Source organism: Terrapene carolina, unplaced genomic scaffold (assembly GCF_002925995.2).
Source record: "Terrapene carolina triunguis isolate 2854851 unplaced genomic scaffold, T_m_triunguis-2.0 Scaffold23, whole genome shotgun sequence".
Taxonomy (NCBI): domain Eukaryota; kingdom Metazoa; phylum Chordata; order Testudines; family Emydidae; genus Terrapene; species Terrapene triunguis.
In genome coordinates, this window is record NW_020664374.1 from 27897586 (window position 1) to 27919647 (window position 22062).

A 22062-nucleotide genomic window follows, 5' to 3' on the forward strand; every position below is an offset into this window, starting at 1 on the left:
AGGACCCTGGGCTGGAACCCGGAGTAGAGGGTGGGCCCGGGTTCCCCCCAAACCTCCCAATTGACCTGGACTGTGGGTTCTTCCAGAGGGGAAGGTCTCTGGGCTGTTTCCCAACCCACATGGTGAATCTCTGAGGCAAGAAAATCCGCCAATAAGTGCAGGACCCACCAAGATAGAGGAGGAACTTTGTCACAATGTGTAAAGTAACCAATATTTTAGGGTTGTTTCAGTACTCGTGTTTTGGGAAAAGAAAAAAAAACTATTTATGAAAAATGTATTTATTGCAGTTTACCACTGCAGTTTTCAGTGGAGCAACTAGGGTGCTGATTTTCATTTTAGTTTGCAGGACCTATAGTTTGTGATTACTAAATGGTCATTCTAAGGATCTATTACTCTCTAGAAGTATGGAGTACAGTGCATGTAATTTTAATGCCCAGTTCCTCATATTTTAATAAGAATTTTATTTATCTAAGTTAGATTTGTAGTTCAACACTTATTAACTATGATACATAAGGGATATTATGAAAGGTAAAAGAGCTGAGGAAAGTTATAACTGTGTGGATATGTTGTAAGATCTCAGAGATCAGGATATCAATTATTATTGAAATTTAACAACCGGCATTTATGAAAGTAGAATGAGTTTAAGAAGTTTGCATACACTTATGTATTTTGCTAGTGGATGGAGGCAGTACACTTATGCATTTCTCTAGTGGATGGAGGGATCCCATTCAGGGCCACACACAACTGTGGCCTTGAGATCCCCTGAGCATAAAGGCTACTCAGGTCCTGGCTAGCACAACTAGCAGCCCTAGCCACCCATTAAAGAGACAAGACCAGGCCCTCGTGTGCACTCATCATGTACTGACCAGGAAAGCAGGCCAAGCTGAAGGGAAGTGCTTGTTACACCCCAGAGGATGTGTTCCCTGGTAGCTTCAGGAAACCTTGAGCCTGAGACTCCCTACCTCCTGCAGTTCATTATTGAGGTCATGTACCCCAACACAGCTCCAAACTCAAGGCTGTCTCTTCAATGCTAAACTGTCACAGGATTTTTGTCTGGATAAAGACTATAGGTTGGAGCCCAATGTAAATATACAAGTAGTAAATCCAATCCTCAGCTTCTATAATTATCTACTCTGTGGAGCACAAATGATTATTTTAACTCAAGTTGCCAAACTGAGGACTAGCAATTGCATGCGATTATGACTTCCACCCCCTCACCTTGCTCTTCTCTCTACTCCTCCACTAAATGAATTTTGTCTACTTCAACTAATTTAGTAGCAACACAAGAGCCAGGCAAAATAAACGACTCGTGGATTTTAGATTGAAGGAACGATGCTGTGGATCACAGGTGTTCCAGATCATTGCAGGAAGTTTAACTTATCTGATTTTATTATTATGCTCTTTTTAATCATTAGGAGGCAGAGAATTTCCCCCTGTAAGCTATACCCACTGCAGTCCTGGAAGGAACAAACCTGCAGTAGCTAACATTAGCTTTCTTCTTCCATAGATTTCAGTATTACTTTTTTATTTCATTTATTTTCTTAATTGTCTCAACTTTCAGATTTCTACATGACCTCCCTGCCTGTCATTTAATCCTTTTAATTATGTAACCTACATGTGTTTTACTGTCCCTGGAGGTCCAAAGTAGGCACATTTTTGGAAAAGCTTCTCATCACTGCTAACTTAAATTCTGCTTAGATTAACAATCTTAATGTTAACAAATTTGGGAACACTAGTGTACCTGGCCCATTTGTTTATCATTGCATTTTCAGCATAGAGTCATTTAGACCTGCTCACAGGATGTTTATTGACAGTGCTGAAAATGGCGTGAGAAACCAACAGGTCATCTACAGTGCAGTTATACCAATGTTAGCAACATTGGAACTGAAATGGTGCTAGCAACCATTGTGCAAGTTGAAGGGTACATAGGCTGAGCAGGTCTAGATCACCAGGTTGTAAAAACTCCAGCAGCAGGTCTGCACTCCCATGACACTGTAAATAAGAAGTGGGCAGCATTATCTCCGGTAAATTTAAACAAACTTGTTTGTCTGAGCTATTGGCTATACAAGAAGTAGGACTGAGTGGCCTTGTTGGCTCTCAATTTTTGCATTATTTTGTTTATAATGCAATTATGTAACAAAAAAATCTACATTTGTAAGTTGCACTTTCATGATTAACAGATTGCACTACAGTACTTCTTTGAGGTGCTTTAAAAGATACTATTTCTTTTCTTTATCATTTTTACTGTGCAAATATTTAGAATCAAAATAATAATATAAAGTGAGCACTGTACACTTTGTATTCTGTGTTGTAATAGAAATCAATATATTTGAAAATGTAGAAAAACCATCCACAAATTTTTAATACATTTCAATTGGTATTCTATTGTTTAATTATGTGATTAAAACTGGAATTAACAACTATTAATTTTTTAAATCGTGATTAATTTTTTTGAGTTAATCACATGAGTTAACTGCAATGAATCAACAACCCGAGTTAAAACACTTATATCCTCCACTCAACTGAATTGTTATGAATTACGATGGAGTCCTGGTTCCAGGATATCAAAGACTTGTATTTATTTGTATTAGTATTTCTAAATATATGCCAGTTCTATGCATTTATAAGTAAAAAATGGCAATTTCAGTAAATGTAAGTGATATAGCTAGTCAAAACAGTTTTGTCAAAACAGTTTTCCACTGGAAAACAATGTCATCAAAATATTTTGTGATAACGTATCCATTTTTTATGACATTTTCAATGGAAAAAAAAGTAAATCATTGAAACATTTTGTTTTGATAAGGAAAAATATTTCTTTTAACTGTATGGTTTTGATTCCGTTTGTTTCAATGTTTATATTATATTAAAACTTTTAATATTCTAAATCATGTTTATTTTTTATTTTTATATATATATATGATATGAATATATATTGTATTTAATATATTTTTGAAATTTCAGCTTCTCTCCTCAATTCGGAACAAAATAAAATTGTAATTTTGGACTTTTCCACAGAACAGAAATGCCAAAAATTTCCATTTAGTTCTAGTGAATAGGAGTATTCATGTTAATTGTTAAGTGGCTCTATGGATTGAATTAATTAGTTATGATATTTATTAACGGCAACACCAGAAATGGGTGGGTTGGTGGTAAGCAGCAGTATTATACAGCTATCATGAGAAGGCTTGTGGTAAAGAGAAGCTAATCAGATACAGCAGAAATATGGTCAACACAAGTATAGAAACAAGAGGAAATTAATATATGTATTTGGGCCATACAATATTATTTGAAGGAATCTGACTCCCACTTCTGTATCTCCTTCCTGCCATCCTAGCTGCGGGTATAAGGTATCTTGCTCAGTGCTGGTATATGACAAAGAGATGGATAAGAGGAAATTAGCTGAGGCTCAGTCCAGTCAAGACTGAGATGATGGTAGATCAAAGAAAACAACTGGAAAACTTGTGCAAAATTATGTCATCCCTGTCAATCGAAGGTGTTTTCTGCCACTTACCATTTGAGTTCACAATTTTAAAACGTTAAATCCACACTTGCTTGTCAATAATCACAAAGGAGAAGGGAATAATGTGGCTTTTTTTTAACTGTACTTGGACAGGAGGTTGCAGTTTCTCTCTCTGATATGGACCTTGCTACTGTGATTCGTGGCTTTGCTGATTTTTACAATGTGTTCTACATAGGGCTACCTTAACTCTGTTCATAAATCATCATGTGGAATGCACAGTGATGTATCAAGATACTATGAGCATATGATACTAGTGTGCCATGATCTACATTGACCTTTTGGTTTCCAGGTGGATTTCCAGGTGTTGGCTTTAATTTATAAAGCTCTATGTGGCTTGAAACCTGCCTGCATTAGGAAGCATATTTCTCCTTGTGTGCTGCTGCCACAGATTGAAATCAGTGGGGCACCTGACTTGAAACTTCTTAGATTAACAGAGAGGGCTGTTGCTGGCAGTGTATTCTCTGTGAGGACCTCTCAAATTTGGAATACTCTTTCCCCCCCCTTGGTCTGAAATCATTTACATGTTCTGACTTTCAGGAAATACTGTAAATTATGGTGATATAACTTTGGCCTAAAAAACTAAACCCTGACTAAGAAGGCAGAGTGAAAAGATTTTAAAGAGTCTGACAAATAGCAGCAAATCTACTTCAGACATTTGACTGACAAGGCATTTCACTGTGATCAGCTGATAGAATGATGGTTATGACAAACCTGCTTAGAATTGCTCTCCAGCTTCTGCACAAGCCTATCCCAACGTTGGGCAAAGTTTTCCAGCCGACCTTCCAGCTTTTGAGCCACTGCTTTAGTCTTTACTGCTGACAGGAGGTCCTGCATGAGTGAGCTCAGCTTACCCATTGTTTGTCTCTTCATTTCTAGATCTCCTTTTAAGATCTGTTAAAAAACAGAAATCATTCAGACAACATGCTGGTAACTCAGGAGAGATCCATATGGAATTGAATATGGATAAGAATAGTTCATATAAATTCCTATTTTCAAGATTCTTGTTATCACAAAAGTTGCTGGTAAGATTGACACAGTGGAATGAACACGTTATAGTTTACAAGGCAATAAAACATCATAGCATGCCTCAGGTGGTGTTATAAGTCACAAAACCAAAGGCTGTGTGACTTTAACTACCCTAAAAGTGCATCAATGTTAACAAATATAAAAATTAGAAAATAGTATTTTGAAAGTTTTGCTATACTTTGTGTCATTGATTATTAGAGCTGGCCAGGAAATAATTTCATTTCCTCCCCCCCGAAATGAGGTTTTGGAAAACATTTCATCCTCACCCAAGACAAAAAGCCAAAACCTTGAATTTTTTCATGGAAGTGAAATACTGCTGTATTTTGTTTCAGACACTCTGAAACGTTCCCTTCTGCAGGGATGTTTTAAACAATGTATACTCCTACTGGACTCTCAGGCTCCCATGGAAACTTGCCTGAGCTCCATTAGAAATTTCAACAAAATGTGCCACATTCCCATGGAATCTTTCCATTTCTATGAACTGACATGTTCCGATGGAAAAATGTTGAACTGGAAAATTTCCAGGCATCTATACTCGTTCTATTTCTACTGAACTTTACTCCCTAACAGAGTCACTGCCCACACATCGTACTCACCAGCACCAAATTCTGAAATACTTACTCAGTTACATAGTACCCTATTCCAGGAGTGTTCCCACTGAGTTCAAAAGGACTAATCCTAGTGTAAGCACAAGTAGGGATTTCACAATCTGGCTTCACATACCTTCCTGAAACATATTAGCACTCACTGAAATAAGCCACAATATATAAACACCCAATGGAAAGGAATACCAGTTCTTACTAACTTTTATAAAAAGCATCCAATCTGTTATACCATTCAGAACTCCACAAATACTTATGTTAGACACAGTAAATACCAGAGTCTGTATTTACAGCTCTCTCATAAAATCGAGAGTAGGTGACATGGTACCAGGTCTGAAACAAAGGATAGCCTACACAGGCAGTGACATAGTGCCTTGAATTGTCTGGGAGGCCTTGCCTGACTCTACCCTACTGGTGCACATGAGTAGCAGAAGCTGAACTGTAATCCACCATAAAAACATGGCTCCTGATCATTGCCACTGAAAGGAGAACCAGCACTCACATGTGATAACAACCGGGACTAGGAAGCACCATGTTAATGTGGCTATACCCGTGCAGAGGGAGTGAAAAATGCTATCACCAGTAAAAGCGAGGGGGGAAATTCCGATTTGGTAGAGTTTTTTTACCACCCACTTTGCATAGGTGTAAATGGCTAGATAGGACACAAGTAGTGAAGAATCAGGGCCCAGGTCTCTATTGGGCACCATTCACAGAAGAATATACTGACAAGTAAAGGATGCCCCACACACCCAAAATTACTGTATGGCTCAGTGTGACTCAGCATTGTTTTGCAATATCCATGCATTGCTAAGGATTATTTACCACCTGGCCTGTGACCCAACGTAATGAGGAATTTTTTTGTTTTCACTCTTGCTTATCTAAAAAAAAAATCAATGCATTACAATAATGAGGGGTAATTTCAAAAGATGAGTTTTGATTTTATCAAGATTTGACCGAAAACACTAAAACTGGTAGAGAATGCAATTGAGTACTTCGCAAGACAGTCAAGCTCTCGAAGATTATTGTTTCTGTAGAGTTACATTTTATGTAATTCCATTAGACACACAAGGTGGGTGGTGAGGTAATATCTTTTATTGGACCAACTTTTGTGGGTGAGAGAGACAAGCTTTCGAGCTGCACAGAGCTCTTCTTCAGGTCAGAACATGTAGTTGAATGGCTTTCATCAAAAGTGCCTGTAAAATTGTATAACACTTGTTTGCACAATAGTTTCTCCTAACTATCCAGCCATTTCAAAAATCTAGAAGCTGGCAGAATGTGTTTGACCACCCCTTAGTTAGAGTTCACAAGGCAGGAAATATTCCTATCAACACAAATGCTATATAGTTCCCTACCTCACACTATAAGAAAACTTCAATATAAACAGACACACAATTTGTTCTAGGGTAAATATATTATGGATAGAGATGTCATTATGTGCACTCAGCCACATTTTTCAGTAGCTTATTTGGAATATCTGTGTTTTGTTAAAAATAGATATACAGCAGAAAGCTCCTATATTCAAATCTATCCTTTGTAAAATGCTTTCCTCACCCCCATTATTAATATACTTTCTCCAGCTTATTTAGTTTCGATGTTTTTCTTAGTTAAAATCCAACTGCAACTCCCCTTTTTTTTTTTTTTTTTTGATAATCAGTGGCTGCTGTAAAACATATTTGTAATTATTTACCTATTGAAAGGACGACTCAGGCAAGAAATCCAGGACTTTGAGATGATTGAGTATTTATGTATGTCTGACTATATAGTTGTCACTGCTTATGAATATTCTTATTAGGCTGAATCCATTTTTAGGGATTCAAATATATTTTAATGGAATACTTATAATAGGGACAAATTATACATTATTATTAATCATAATATCTTCTTATATAGCACTGTAGCGAGGCGGTGTGGTCCCATGCCGCCCTGGAGAGGGACAAGCCCCTCAGGACACCAAAGTGGGCGGAGCCAGTGAGTCCTGCGCCAGACACCCAGAGGTCACGGCGCAGGACAGAAAGTATAAAAGCCCAACCCCAGAGCTCACTGGAGGAGCAGCCGCCGGAGAGGCCAGATGCCTGTGGCCTAGCTGCCGGTTGTGAGACCCTGGCAACCGGAGGCAGACTCAAAGACTGGCCAGACCAGCCGATGCCTGATGCCGACCAGAGCCCGGAGGAGCTGTCAAGCCTGCCCCTCTCCAGTTACCCGAAGGAGCTGTCAAGCCTACCCTTCACCTGAGGAGCCCATAGTGCTTGAACCCCCGGAGGATGCCGTCCGGACCCAGGTACCTCTAGAGGGGGAGTTAGGAAGTAGCCTGGGGGCAGCCGACCCAAGTCTGGCTGCAGCACTGCCAGAGCCAATGTCAGTGTGTTGCGGCCAGGATCCCCACTGACACAGCAGCAGGCCTCCTGTCGCGTCCCCCCGTCACCCAACTTGTGGGTGGCAGTCTCCCCTCTCCCAGGCCCCTCTGAGCCGAGAGCCTGGGCTGGTTTACTTGCGTTTGCTCAGCCCCTGCCTGAGGGCCTGAGCCATTGACTCTCTGCTGCCCTGCACTGACCCAAGGCCTGGGCCTGCTAATTATAACTGTTTGCTCAGCCCCTGCCTGAGGGCCTGAGTCCTGGACTCACTATTGCCCACCGACCACGGGCCGGGCGTGAATAACTGTCTGTGTTTGCCTCTACTGCTGCTGCGGCGAGACTCCTGCGGACAGGCTAATTCCCCATCAACAACTGAAAGGAAGTATTGAGGCGGTGTGGTCCCCCGCTGCCCCGGAGAGTGACAAGTCCCAGCCAAACCCCTCTACAAGCACTTTTTATGAGTAGATCTCAAAGCACTTTACAAAAGAGGTCAGTGTAATTATCCCCATTTTACAGATGGGAAACTGAGGGTCATTGAGGTGAAGTGACCCAGCAGGCCATTTTAAGAGCTGAGAATAGAACTTTTACATGGCTTCCCAAGTCATAGGCCTGTGCTCTATCCATTAAGACACCATGTACTCAATACAGCACACATCCAGCATGGGCTCATGTGCCTTCTACATCACTCACTAGCATGTTAAGGAATGTGAAGCAACTATGCCATTGCACTGGTGTGGCAGTGATGGTCAGCAAGCACTAGGGAAAACAATTAAAATATAAAAAAGTCTGAGTTCTGAGCATAGAGAATAAGACAACTATTTTAAAGATTTTAGTGTAAAAAGAAATGCTTTAGAGACAGGACAAATAACCAGCTACATTAAAAATAGTCTTAGGGAACACAAGCTTATTGGTAATTTATGTGCAAAGTAGCAATATCTAAGCAGCTTTTCTTACATGACCTTTAAATTAATTGGGTCCCGAAAGAGATTTAATACTAAATGAAGCAAACCTGTATATGTTAATACAGAATGAACTATGTGAAACACACAATTTGCAGGTACTGAAAAAAGGCTGCTACTTGCTATGATGGGTTTTATTTGAACAGGAATTCTACAATATATTGCATGTATAAATTATATGAAAAAAGAAACAACTTAGTTGAGTTGGCATAATTGTCAAATATAAAAAATTGCTTTGCTTGCCCAGCTGGTACAGACAGAGGTGAGTCTGGGGCCTTCTCTGATAGAATCTCATCCCAGAAAACACATACAAAAGAGAGATTACCTGCTGGAAACTGTAGTTCTTTGGGTAGAGTGTGAGAATAGATCCAATTCTTGGGCTATACATATACCCTTGAGTCAGAACCCTTTAGAAAAATAGTCAGAAATAGGGCTGCAAATACACCCTCATAAGGAATGTGAAGTTAGGACTTGTATATAGAGACACTATAAATAATCAGACCTTAATTCTTTTTAATTACTCAGAATCTTTATTTAAGTCTCTGAACATGTGGGGACAGGGAATTTTAGATCCACACTAATGATCATGGTTGACTGGGCAACAAAATGGCAAATGAAATTCAATAATGATAAATGGAAAGTAATGCGCATTGGAAAATATAATCCCAACTGTGCAGCATATAAAATGATGGGGTCTAAATTAGCTGTTACCACTCAAGGAGGAGATCTTGGAGTCATTGTGGATAGTTCTCTGAAAACATCCACTCAATGTGCAGTGGCAGTCAAAAAAGCTAACAATGTTGGGAATCATTAAGAAAGTGATAGATAGATAAGACAGAAAATATCATAATGCCACCATATAAATCTATGGTACATTTTGAATACTGCATGCAGATCTCGTCACCCCATCTCAAGAATATATATTGGAATTTGAAACAGTACAGAAAAGGGCAACAAAAATTATTAGGGGTATGGAACAGCTTCCATATGAGGAGAGATTAATAAGATTCGAACTCTTCAGCTTGGAAAAGAGAGTAAGAGTAAGGGGGGATATGATAGAGATCTATACAATCATGACTGATGTGGAGAAAGTAAATAAAGTGTTAGCAAGTTGAGATGAACCCTAGGATTCTTCCTCCCACCTATGCCAATGTTTACCTCAATCCGCTTACATGTGCGAAAACTAGAAATGCTCTCGTCTTCACCAGGATTTTACCTTGTGTTACCTAACATGTGGTAAGGATAACCCTTCTCCCCCCAGTGTGGACTGCACCCCAAGAGACTCACAAAGGAAACCTCTTCTATTTAAGTCTTGGCTTAACAGTGAAATCCTTGCTGATCTTAAACACAAAAAAGAAGCTTAGAAGAAGTGGAAGATTGGACAAATGACCAGGGAGGAGTATAAAAATATTGCTCAGGCATGCAGGAGTGAAATCAGGAAGGCCAAATCACACTTGGAGTTGCAGCTAGCAAGGGATGTTAAGAGTAACAAGAAGGGTTTCTTCAGGTATGTTAGCAACAAGAAGAAAGTCAAGGAAAGTGTGGGCCCCTTACTGAATGAGGGAGGCAACCTAGTGACAGAGGATGTGGAAAAAGCTAATGTATTCAATGCTTTTTTTGCCTCTGTCTTCACAAACAAGGTCAGCTCCCAGACTACTGCACTGGGAGGTGCAGCATGGGGAGGTGGTGACCAGCCCTTTGTGGAGAAAGAAGTGTTTCAGGACTATTTAGAAAAACTGGACGAGCACAAGTCCATGGGGCCGGATGTGCTGCATCCGAGCGTGCTAAAGGAGTTGGCGGATGTGATTGCAGAGCCATTGGCCATTATCTTTGAAAACTCCTGGTGATCCAGGGAAGTCCCGGATGACTGGAAAAAGACTAATGTAGTGCTCATCTTTAAAAAAGGGAAGGAGGAGGATCCGGGGAACTACAGGTCAATGAGCCTCACCTCAGTCCCTGGAAAAATCATGGAGCAGGTCCTCAAGGAATCAATTCTGAAGCACTTAGAGGAGAGGAAAGTGATCAGGAACAGTCAGCATGGATTCACCAAGGGCAAGACATGCCTGACTAACCTAATTGCCTTCTATGAGGAGATAACTGGGTCTGTGGATGAGGGGAAAGCAGCGGATGTGTTATTCTTTGACTTTAGCAAAGCTTTTGATACGGTCTCCCACAGTATTCTTGCCAGCAAGTTAAAGAAGTATGGGCTAGATGAATGGACTATAAGGTGGATAGAAAGCTGGCTAGATCATCGGGCTCAATGGCTAGTGATCAATGGCTCCATGTCTAGTTGGAAGCTGGTATCAAGTGGAGTGCCCCAAGGGTCGGGTCCAGGGGCCAGTTTTGTTCAATATCTTCATTTATGATCTGGATGATGGGATGGATTATACACCTAAGACAACCTAACTGCCCACTTGGATTTCTGATGGGACAGGGACGGCTGCTAATTCTAAAAGACTATTATCATTCAGTGGAATGGATACTCTGCCTGTCTGTTACCATAGTTCAAAGATATTAACAAGGGAGTATTACTTCCAATGTACCATTGATAATTCAATATTGAAAGCCTCATTCATCTTGTGAAAACTATGGAAATTACCATGTGACTTTAGTAAACATGTCCATACAGTCTCATCTAATAAAGAATCAGCAGCTGCTAGCAAATGATTCTGGCTAACCAGCCAATAGTTGCAAAAACAAGAATGGGGTAAGGTTGGTGGTGGGGCCCTTTATCTACTAATGGGTCCCAACATTCATCTCTATAGGGCAGGTGGGGGTAAATGGACACTGCTTTCCAGAGGACACATACTTAATAACAAATATTCATGTATATTCCATTAATTGGAGTTTAGATAAAATTACTCAAAGGAAAATCTCTCCTTCTTGACATGACATCTTCAATCAACTAGGAAAGAAGAACTTGGAGGCCCCACCCCAAACCTCCAGGAATCAATTATGACAAATATACTTTTAATCACTCCTGCAAATTAGTGATATCCTTCCTTCTCAGGAACCTGTGACAAACCATTCTATTCTCTGGCCACTTGCCAAACCCTAAAATGTGCTACATTGCTGAACAAAGCTGGACTTTGTCTTCACATTTTTCTCCTCACACAGGGACCCCACAACACCTCAGGCTGGCCCTGGTTACAAGAAAGCCCTTTACTGAACTCTCTGACAAGTCAATCACAGCTCACTTACTGGTTACAGGACTAGAATTCAGATGAAACAAATGAAAATGTAAACAAATTTAAGCAGAATCCTTTTGTGATAAAGTAAAAGCATGGGCATAATCCTAAAATGAGCTTTAGTCAAAGTAAAATCTCAATTCCAAAGAATACCTTCCAGATTCTATACTGCATTCGCTTTAACAGTATTGACTAAAAGCGTATATTTCAGACAATGGAAAATTATGTTTGGCAGAAGGAAAGCAAAGGGTTAGCACAGTGTATCCACAGCTATGCATGCTTAAGGTTATCATAACAGATGGCCAGAGTTTTGGGTCTCAAATTGTGGCATATTTTAAGGAGCATTAAATTCTTAGTCACTGTCTAAATCAGCAGGGATATTTACCATCAATTCTGGACCAGCTGCTAGTTATCCGTTAATTAGTTTAAACAATCAAACAGTAAGATTTTTTTTAAAAATTTTATTTTAAAAATACCTATAATTTGTTCACAGTGAAGCCAACATATTTTGAATTCTAAGCACATCAGAGAATTATTGAAACAACTTACAGTAATAATACCATAAAATTTTCATATACCAAAGGCCACAAAGATTTCTGTACACAGTACAAGACAACAAAATATAGTCAATATTATTTCATATAACTGAAATTGATTTAATTATTTTAACTGCATAGGCAGTTATAACCCAGCAGTAACACGCTGGCTGAAAAATTTCACAGTTTGTAAACTGTTAAAACTCCGCTTTCCATGGATGTTATGTTACCCATGAACCAATGTTCTTCTACATATCTAAATAAATAGTAGGTGCACAAGAACAGATTACTTGCACAATTCCTTTTAACAAAGACAGTTTTTCACCTTCACTGCATAAACATGGAGGTGAAAATGTACCCCTCCATCTTATTGTAGGCACAGTCATGTTAATTTGTGAAATTATTTCACACTGAGAACCATAGAGTTTAAGGTCAGAAGGTACCACCAGATCATCTAGTCTGACTTCCTGTATATCACAGGCCAACAACACCCACCCAGCATCTGCACACTAAACTCAAAATTAGACCAAAGTATTATAACGCACAGGAGACCAGACTATTATGTGCCTCAGGCAGAGAGCAGGAGGATCAAGGTGCCTTAGTGTCCCAAACCCCCACAATGGCAGGGAAATGATTAGGTGAAATATACACAGATAATCCTGGCAAGTGATGTGTACCCACACACTGCAGAGGAAGGTGGCAAAAATCTCCAAGATCACTGCCAATCCGATCTAGGGGAAAATTCCTTCCAGGCTTCAAGTATGGTAGATCAGTTAGACCCTGAGCTTGTAAGCAAGAATCAGTCAACCAAGCATTTGAAAAAGAGAATGCTCAAGACCACTGGTGCTCCCTGTTCAATGTCACATCTCCAGCCATGGCAGTCCTTGGTGATTCAGAGGAAAAATATAAAAATACCCTCCCAGAATACACTGGTTGGGAAAAAAAATCTCTTCTTGACCCCTGCAAGTGGCCAGCTGAAATCCTGAAGCTTGAACATTTAGGAATGTAAGACAAACGGGAAGTGTCTCACAGGACTCTTGAGCTCTGATGCCTGCCATCACAAGCAACCCCATCATACAATTGTACTCATACATTTGTCCAGCTTTCTCTGAAAACTAATTAAGTTGTTTGCCCCCACAACTCCTATTGGGAGGCTGTGCCTTAGGCGGTTAGAAACCTTCTAACTTTCAGCCTGAATTTATTCATGGAAAGTCTATATCTATTTGTTCTTGAGCCAACACTGTCTTTCAGATTAAATAGCTCTTCACCCTTCCTACTGTTTACCCCACTAAGGTATTTGTAGAGAAATCATATACCCTTCTCAGCCTTTTTTCGCTAGACTAAACAAGCCAAGCTCTTCCAATCTTCTCTCATAAGATAGGCCTTCCATTCCCTTGATCATCCTAGTTGCTCTTCTCTGCCCCTGCCCAGTCTGAACTGTTTTTAAAGTACAATGAATTATCACTCTATTCTCTCATTTTTTCTTTTTAGAAAGCACCACCAAAATCAAAACATATCAAGATCCAGATGCAGCATGCATCTCAATTAGAGTTGCCAGGCATCCAATTTTCAACTGGAATGCCCAATCAAAAAAGGACTCTGGCAGCTCCAGTCAGCACTGCTGACTGGGCCATTAAAAGTCCAGTCAGCGGCACAGAGGGGCTAAGAGAGGCTCCCTCCCTGCCCTGGCTCTGTGCAGCTCCTGGAAGCGGCCAGCATATCTCTGTAGCCCCCGCCATGAGCACCAGCTCTGCAGCTCCCATTGGCCAGAAACCACAGCCAACTGGAGCTGCGGGGGCGGTGCCTGTGGATGAGGGCAGCGCGCTGAGCCTCCCTGGCTGTCCCTGCACCTAGGGGGGACAGGGATATACTGGCCACTTCTGGGAGCCACCTGAAGTAAGTACTGCCTGGAGCCCGCACCCCGACCTCTCCTCCCGCAGCCCCAGCTAGAGCCACCAGCCACCTGCTCCAGCCCTGAGACCCCTCCCGCACCAAACTCCCTCCCAGAGTCTGCGCTCTCTCCCACACTCTGAACCCCTTTGCCCCAGCCTGGAGCCCCCTCCTTTACCCCAAGCCCCTTATCCCCAGTCCCACCCCAGAGCCCACATCCTCTCCCGCACTCCGAATCTCTTGGCCCCAGCCTGGAGCCCCCTTGTGCACCCCAAACCCCTTACCCCTGGCACCACCCCAGAACCCCACTCTCTCATGCACCACAACCTCCTGCCCCAGCCCAGTGAAAATGAGCGAGTGAGCAAAGGTGGGGGCAAGTGAGTGATGGAAGGAGGGGGGATGGAGTGAGCGGGGGGGTGTCCTTGAAGAAAGGGCAGGGCAAGGGAGTTTGGTTTTCTGCAATTAGAAAGTTGGCAAACCTAGTCTCAAGCCTGGCCGGGATTGCAAGACTCTCACGTACAAAGTTATAGAATGCAAAGCAGTATGTTTCACTTAATAAAGATGATGAACTGCATGTTTTTGATTTCCAGGAAAGAGCACTGAGCTGGTAGAAGGCCAGGAGGGTTGTGAAGATAAATTTACTGATGTTTGAGAAGCACTCAGATACTATGGTGAGAGAACCATAAAAATGCCAAGGGGTAAATTAATAATTTTGTAGTCTCTGCTGGGTTTGGATGGTGCTCAATAAATATGATCATGGCCCATCCATTGAATGAGTAGGATACAAAGAAATAGTCAATAACTAATTATCCATTCACTAAATATGGCAAGAGTCCTCTGTGGAAAAATAGTACGTGATCATGTAATTCAAGACTATATCATAATATATACTCACAAGAGGGCTGAATTATGGCATACAGGCACCCTGAAATCTGGCATTTCCTAATTTTTGAGTCTTTGACATTGTGACCTTAATAGTGTTTTTAAACATATTTTTGTGTCTGATTTTATTTATATAAAATAAACTATACACATACAACACAACATTGTGAATGGAAGTTGTGTATTTATTTTATATATACACATATATACAAATTAGATATTAATGTTGTAAATGTATATATAACAGACAAAAATATGTTCAGAGAACACTAGTAAGGTTGCAAAGTCAAGTGGCACAAATGTAGCTCTTTCATAAGCAAAATCAGGCACCAGTTGAGGACTCCATGCTCTCCAGATACCAGTCATCCCAAGAAACATGGCTGTTCAATGTTCAATTGGCTGAACCCAGATGTGCAGTTAGACTCACGAATGAGGAAAGCAAAACAAAAAACTGAACAATGGGGAAATACATACAGCCAACTTTCGCAGACTGGCAAGCATTTCATTCTGATCTTTAAAGCCAGTTGTATGAATCCTGCTCACTGCATCCTCTTTCTCTGTAAGCCATGAATCGAAAAGGCACTGAAAGAAATTAAGAGAAGGAAAAGCCTTCAGTAAGACCATTCAGAGTGCAATTTTTTGAACAATGTTCTGGTTTATAACTGCTAACACTGTACCTGCTCCTCAGCAAATTGCTGCCACTTCCGAAGAATATCCTGCAGAAGGACCCAGCGATCCTCTGTCCATCTACAAATGGCTGCCCACCGGTCTCCCAGATCCTAAAAAGAAAGCAGCACACACACCACTTAGTAAACATTTAGTGTTATTGAGGCTCATAATATTTTCCCATGGCATTGAAAATCTTGATGAAAATACTTCAATAACCTTCCCTTTTAAATCTCACTCTTAAAATCATAAAACATTGTGTGTCATCCTGAATTGGATATCAGTATTGTTTGAAACAGAAGTGCAATGTAAAGAATTTGTGAAGCAGTAAAGCCAAGAAAAGGGAAGCAATTTAAATACCAAGATATGGATAGTATATCTGCATTAAGTCTGATACTACCGTGGTTTCTAAACTTGATGCTGCCAAAAACACAACAATTTGAAATGTAATTAGGGTTGTCCAGAGTCTTGATTATAATGGTAAAGTCCCAGATGCACTCAGATTATTCCTATCTGCTATAGGATAACATTGTCAGCATAGAAGATCAAAGTCCTTTATTTTTCTACAATGTTCCAGTGAGAATTATTGAAGCAAAAAATCTCCAAAGCACTAATTAAGCCATTTTCTATTGCCTAATGGATATCTGTGTACATGCACACTATTACCATTTGAGATTCTTGCATGATTCATGTTTAAAAAAAAAAAAGGCATATTCTCGCTCTCAATTTTAAGCAAAAATTCAGCTCCGTCTCTTACTTGCTCACTTCAGAGACAAATGCCTAAAATAGGAGGCGAGAGGTAATATAGTCGTGATTGTGCAAGGTGCTGTAAAGCTCTTTTTTTGCCACAAGTTTAAAATGAGTGCATTACTTCTGAGTGCCCCAAGTGAGTTATTCAGGTCTTCCCAAACAAACAACAGTAAAAATGTTATTGCAGCCCATGCCATCATATGCTTCCTTGTTGTTGATCTCACGCACACGTTTTGTGGCAAGGGGTCTCTTCAAATTTTCCCCAATTATTAGTATATTAGTAATTAAAGAAAGAATTGTGTCCATGGTAGGGACTGTAGTTTATGAGAAGAAAAGTGCAGCATCTAAATAATTGACTTAAAACAAAACCAAAAATTCCTAATCGCCCCCCATACACCCACCCCCAAACCTCTTATACAGTGCAGCAATACCATAGACCTGTAGTATGAGTACAGGATCCAGCAACATTGTGTGGTAGGAATTGCAAGAATGTTATGTCACACTCCTCAGTAAAGTAAAAGGCACATTGTAGATGTCATCTGACTGTGTGGCCAGGCATGATACTGACTGCATGCCACAGCTGAAAAGTCAGCGGGTGACATGCTTTCCACTTCATTAAGTAGCAAACCAGAACTGCTCTCATACATTAAATGAAAAATTTCCAATATGAAGAGTTGTCTGAGATCTTATACTGACCTATATTAGAAACATGAAAAATATCACTGATCAACCTTCAGAGAGAGAATGGTAGATTTAAAACAGTGCCATTTTCTCGAGCAGCACATGCACTTGATACCATAAGACTGATTTTTTGAGTTCAGATTAAAGTTCATGCTCTCGGTATTTTATTAAAGAATGTCCTAGTGGGTATTAGTTTAGTTTCAATATTAGATCTGGACAAATAATGCATAAGAAAGCTTTCCACAAATATCCATTTAATTTTTTTTCATTAAATAATTGTATCCATGTATATGCTCCTTTTGTTTGCTTTCCATAAAAGTTAACGTGATCAAGTTTTACAAGCTCAGTTAATACAAATTTCAAAAACTTCTGTACGTGAGTATTCATGGGAAACTATTTCACTGAAATTCGTATGCCAGAGTCTTTGCTCCTGAAATGCAATCCACTCAGAGAACAGAAACAATCCCTTGCAATGTATGTGACCTATTCACAATTAAGCAACACAGCTCAAACATAGTTAAAATTGACAGAGAATTGCTGATCATCAGTCCAACGAGGGGGGAAAAATGCAAAAAATATACTCAAATAAGTTTGAAAGATGAATTCAACAAATTTCCAAACTGTCTGTGAATAATCTATGAGCAGGTAAATACAGGATAAATTCAATTAATAAATAAGTAATCTTTAATTATTCACTCAACTCTGTTCCTTGTACTGATAAGCCCTAATGTGTTATGTATGGATGCGTTTTGTAAAAGTGTGATCCTAAAGAACAGATGAGTTGTTTCTCAGCTTCCTTTTGTGGCCCAACCTGCTTCCAAACTCAGGACTGACCCTCAACTCATCTAGCCACCTCTTTCCCCAAGCCCAATATGTTCCCAACCATTACTGCACACTGACCTCTTATAAATCCTGTCCCCCTGGCTCCCCAGACACCACAAGTTCTCTCCTAGTTCCTTTGCTTGCTTGCTGTAACATAGATCATCTATTTATTTTATTGATTGACTGATTCCTTACTATAATCCAGTCTCTGGCTTCCGAGGCTAGATCCCTCCTGCAAACCTCGTTGTGGTGGCCACCAACCAGTTCCGACAGGGACTATTATCATTATTCATTAGATGCTAACACAGTACGCAGGATTCAACACATCCAAATAAGTGGGCTAATTACCTCCTCTAATGAATGTTATGTTCAAGTACTAACCATGGAGTAACACTCAGTGTTGTATCTTGGTATTTATGGAAAATCTGACAATCATGTTTAACCAACATTCTGTTTATTTACAGATAAGGATGGACACTTCTTTTGCTTGTTTTTGGAATATAATGGCCTGATTTTCACTGAAGTTAATGGGTGATGAGTATGTTCAACACTTTTGAAAAATCAAGCCACAAAAGTTTAACAGAAGAGTTCAGAAATCAACATGATGACACCTAGTGTAAGATTCTGCTCCTCGATTTAGTGTATAAAAAACCTTCTGTGGCCAGTCTGCTCCCCATTGACTAGACATATGTAACTCAATAAATTAATCCTTGCAAACTCTCTTAATAATTTACACTTATTAAACTGGCTCATGTTCTTTTATTGAATTGCAATGCAATATAAGCCTAACAAATTCTTTGTTAAGAAAAACATCCATTTTTGATCAAACAAGGCTCTGTGGAAATCTGCCATAATAAAGGAAGAAGATTCAGATTCTCCTAAAAGCTACATTTTCCTGAAGATACCTAACAACTTACTGTTTGACCTAAACTACTATAAAGAGCACAAGACTAGCAATTCCTCAAATTCCTAAACTCACCATACATGGTAGAGAGGTATGTGTTATGTATATAAGGGCAGGATTCGGGCTTGGAATACACATACATTTACCCCAATAATCTATTAATGGGGTGAAATCCTAACCTTATTGAAACCATTGGCAAAACTGCCTGTGACAACTGCCACCCGCACATTCATCATAGTGGTATAATTATGATAGGATTATGATGCATTTTGTACAAGATGTGTCATGTGAGGTGTCATTGGAAAATGCTGAATACGATTATCCTATTTGTGAACATGTATCATTTTTTGTATCGGAAGTTATGAATATTGACTATGTATCTGTATTTCAAATGGGCTTACTCTGGGTAATAGACAACTAGCCTTTCAGATACAACAATGAAGCTAGACAGTGCTAATGGCTCATCAACAAAGACAATGGATCATGGAAAAGCTTAGCCTTCCTGTGAATGTTTCAGCCAGCCTATGAATAATGGCTGCTATGACTCGGCAAGGCATGTGACCAGACCATATGACACTGAACTCATTTTGGTACCTGTATTTTTCCACAAAGTGGGCTGGGAACTTAGCTTGAAACAAAGGATTCTTGCCTAATGGAAAAACTATATAAGACGGAGTGACATCATCTCGGGGCCTCACTCCCCACACAAGAGAACTCCTGGAATCACCTGAGAAACAAAGACTGAACTGGGGTAAGTGCTGGACCCAGACTAAAGGGATTTCTAACCTATGTAAGGAAACTTGATCGACTGCTTGTATCATCTGTCAGGGTGAGAAATTGCTAATTCAAATCCTATCTATCTAGTATATTAGTCTTAATTTATGTTATTTATTTATTTGCTATCACTTAAAATCTATCTTTCTCTAGTTAATAAAGTTGTTTTCTGTTTTATCGTAACTGGTGTGTTTTGAGTAAAGTGTCTGGGAAAATCTCAGCTCTGTAAACAAAGGCTGTTGCATATCATTCCAACATTGAGGGGGAAGCGAATTAATGAGCTTGCATTGTACAGATCCCTGTACAGTGTAAAATGGTACAACTCTGGGTTTATACTCCAGCAGGGCTGCAAGGCTGGGGAGCAGGGAAATTGGCTGTTGTCTCCTGTTTGTCCTTGAGTGGCTTAGGTAAAGCACTCAGGTAGCTCAGTTGGGTGTGTGGCGCCACCTGCTGTCATGTTGGGTGATATCAGGTCCTGGAGCACCTGGCTGTGTCACCAGCAGAACAGTGTGACAGGCCAGCCCAGCTGAATGGTTAGGGGGCACAGCAACAGCAATTCTACCTTCTCCCAGACGACACTCCAGGGGTGACAACCTTTCACACTCCCATTTAACTTCAATAGTATTTCACCATTTTTTTTTTTACTGGCTTCCACAGGTACTGCCTCTGATGTTCAACTTATTGAGGAACTATGCCAACATACTATGTAAAACTTTTCCCCCCAAGGAAAGGGTTGTAGTATGTACTTTTGGGGGATTTTTTTCCCCATTGCAATTTAGGGGAGATCACAGTAAAAGGACAGACACAGAAGCAGAAAAATACACCACCAAGGTCACCACCACTGTTTTGAACATACCCAGAATTACAGCTGGTCAGAAATTCTCTGACGGAAGACTCTTCTTCCATAACAGAATGCTGATTTGTCTAACTTAAAACATTTGGTGGGGACAGACTGATTTAGACAGAGTTGTAATTGGACACTGGCAACTTCAGAAAACGGCCTGATTTCTTGACAGCTCACCTGGTGAGCTACTGGGAAGCTTGAGCTTCCAGCCTCCCAGATACCCTTCAGCCTGGCAGGCAGACTGCCTCAGAGCCAGGACTTCATTTCCCTTTCATGGAGAACTTTGAAATTTTTGCCTTTCCTTACCTTTAGAAAGAAATGGAAGTTTGAAATATCAAAATCCTTTACAAAACAGAATTATCTTTCACCACGCAGCTGTACCCAAAATAAAGCTTTACTGTTCCATTTGAATTTTCATTCCTTGACCTTCACTTGTACAGGTATATATTTTTCTGCCTGCCAGCAAACACTTGTGTATGCTCTTTACGTAGTCTAATTTGCAAGCATTATTATTTATTTACACTAGCAGAACCCAATAGTTACAAATACTAATGCCCGGCACGTATGCAGGTGTTAAGACTATTTAAAGGATTTGTGCAAGCATTAAAATTCCATGTTTCTGCAAAGTGAAGGCACAAGTATGTGTGTGCATATTGCATGTGCACAGCTGACAAGTTCTCTCTTCAATCTGCAAGCTTAAATGTCATCTATTTTTTCAGATCAATCACCAGTTAATTTAGTTTAGAATGGTGTTGCTATCTCCATCCCTACTTGTAAGAGACTATTAATACATATCTATTGTGAAGGACATAGGGCCTATTTATAATTATTTATGAATACTGGATACGACCTGGTTATTTGGGATAGTTGCTGTATGCCTATATTGGATCATTGGAATGCTAACTGTGTGCATATGTTGGATTAGTTTAATAGCAGGGTTGTTAGGAAATTAGTAGAAAGGCAGCAAATCAACCTCCCAGTAAACATAGCGGTGTCATTAAGAGAGAGAGCCTGAGTTAATAGCTGGGAAGATGCTACTTCCAGGCTCCAGCCAAATTTACAAGACTTTCTCTGCCAAGACTTGGAATCAAAAAGACATTGAACAGTTAAACAGTCACTCTTTAGGTGGGGAGGCAGTTGTCAGGAATCTGTCTGCAGTGAACAGACAGATTCCACTGGCGAATCTGAAGCAGCAAGCCCTGCATGGCCCACTACGACAGGGTTGATGGTAAGGAGTATTGATGGTAAGACAGATGTGAGTATTGACCTTTTTGTTGCGTTAAAACCCCTTTAATCTTATGTTATTTTTTTTTCCCTTTGTGTTTTAGATTAAACAATTCTTTGGTTTGAGAAAGGTGTCTGGTCACTGGTATTAACCACTGGTCACAAGCTTCCGAAGGGAATACGTGCAATTGGGCCTGCTGGGTAAGTATGGTTAGACCTCAAGGTGCTATAGCCTGGAACCTGGTTTAAGAGTGGGAGAAACACATGATTTCACCCTGAGAAAGGTAATGGCCCAGGGCCTAAAAACTAAGGGACACACTCAAAGAGACCAGATTGGAGCCAGAAGTGCAGCTAGCTCTCTAACTGTGCCATCTACACCACACACATGCACAATCTAGTGCCATTATAAAATCTGTGCAACACACCCAACCTTGGTGCTTTAA

At 40.2% G+C, this 22062-nt stretch overlaps 1 protein-coding gene across 1 annotated transcript in view; it reads right to left on the bottom strand.

The window, feature by feature from the left end:
• LOC112112035 (dystrophin) overlaps positions 1–22062 on the bottom strand; it is a 1981667-nt gene that overhangs the window by 1192946 nt on the left and 766659 nt on the right. The window contains exons 14-16 of the mRNA XM_026649948.1: positions 15632–15733; positions 15429–15536; positions 4232–4411 (exon numbers count right to left, since the gene is read on the bottom strand). Of these exons, the coding sequence (XP_026505733.1) occupies positions 4232–4411; positions 15429–15536; positions 15632–15733 (390 nt within the window). The remainder of the gene's footprint in view (positions 1–4231; positions 4412–15428; positions 15537–15631; positions 15734–22062) is intronic.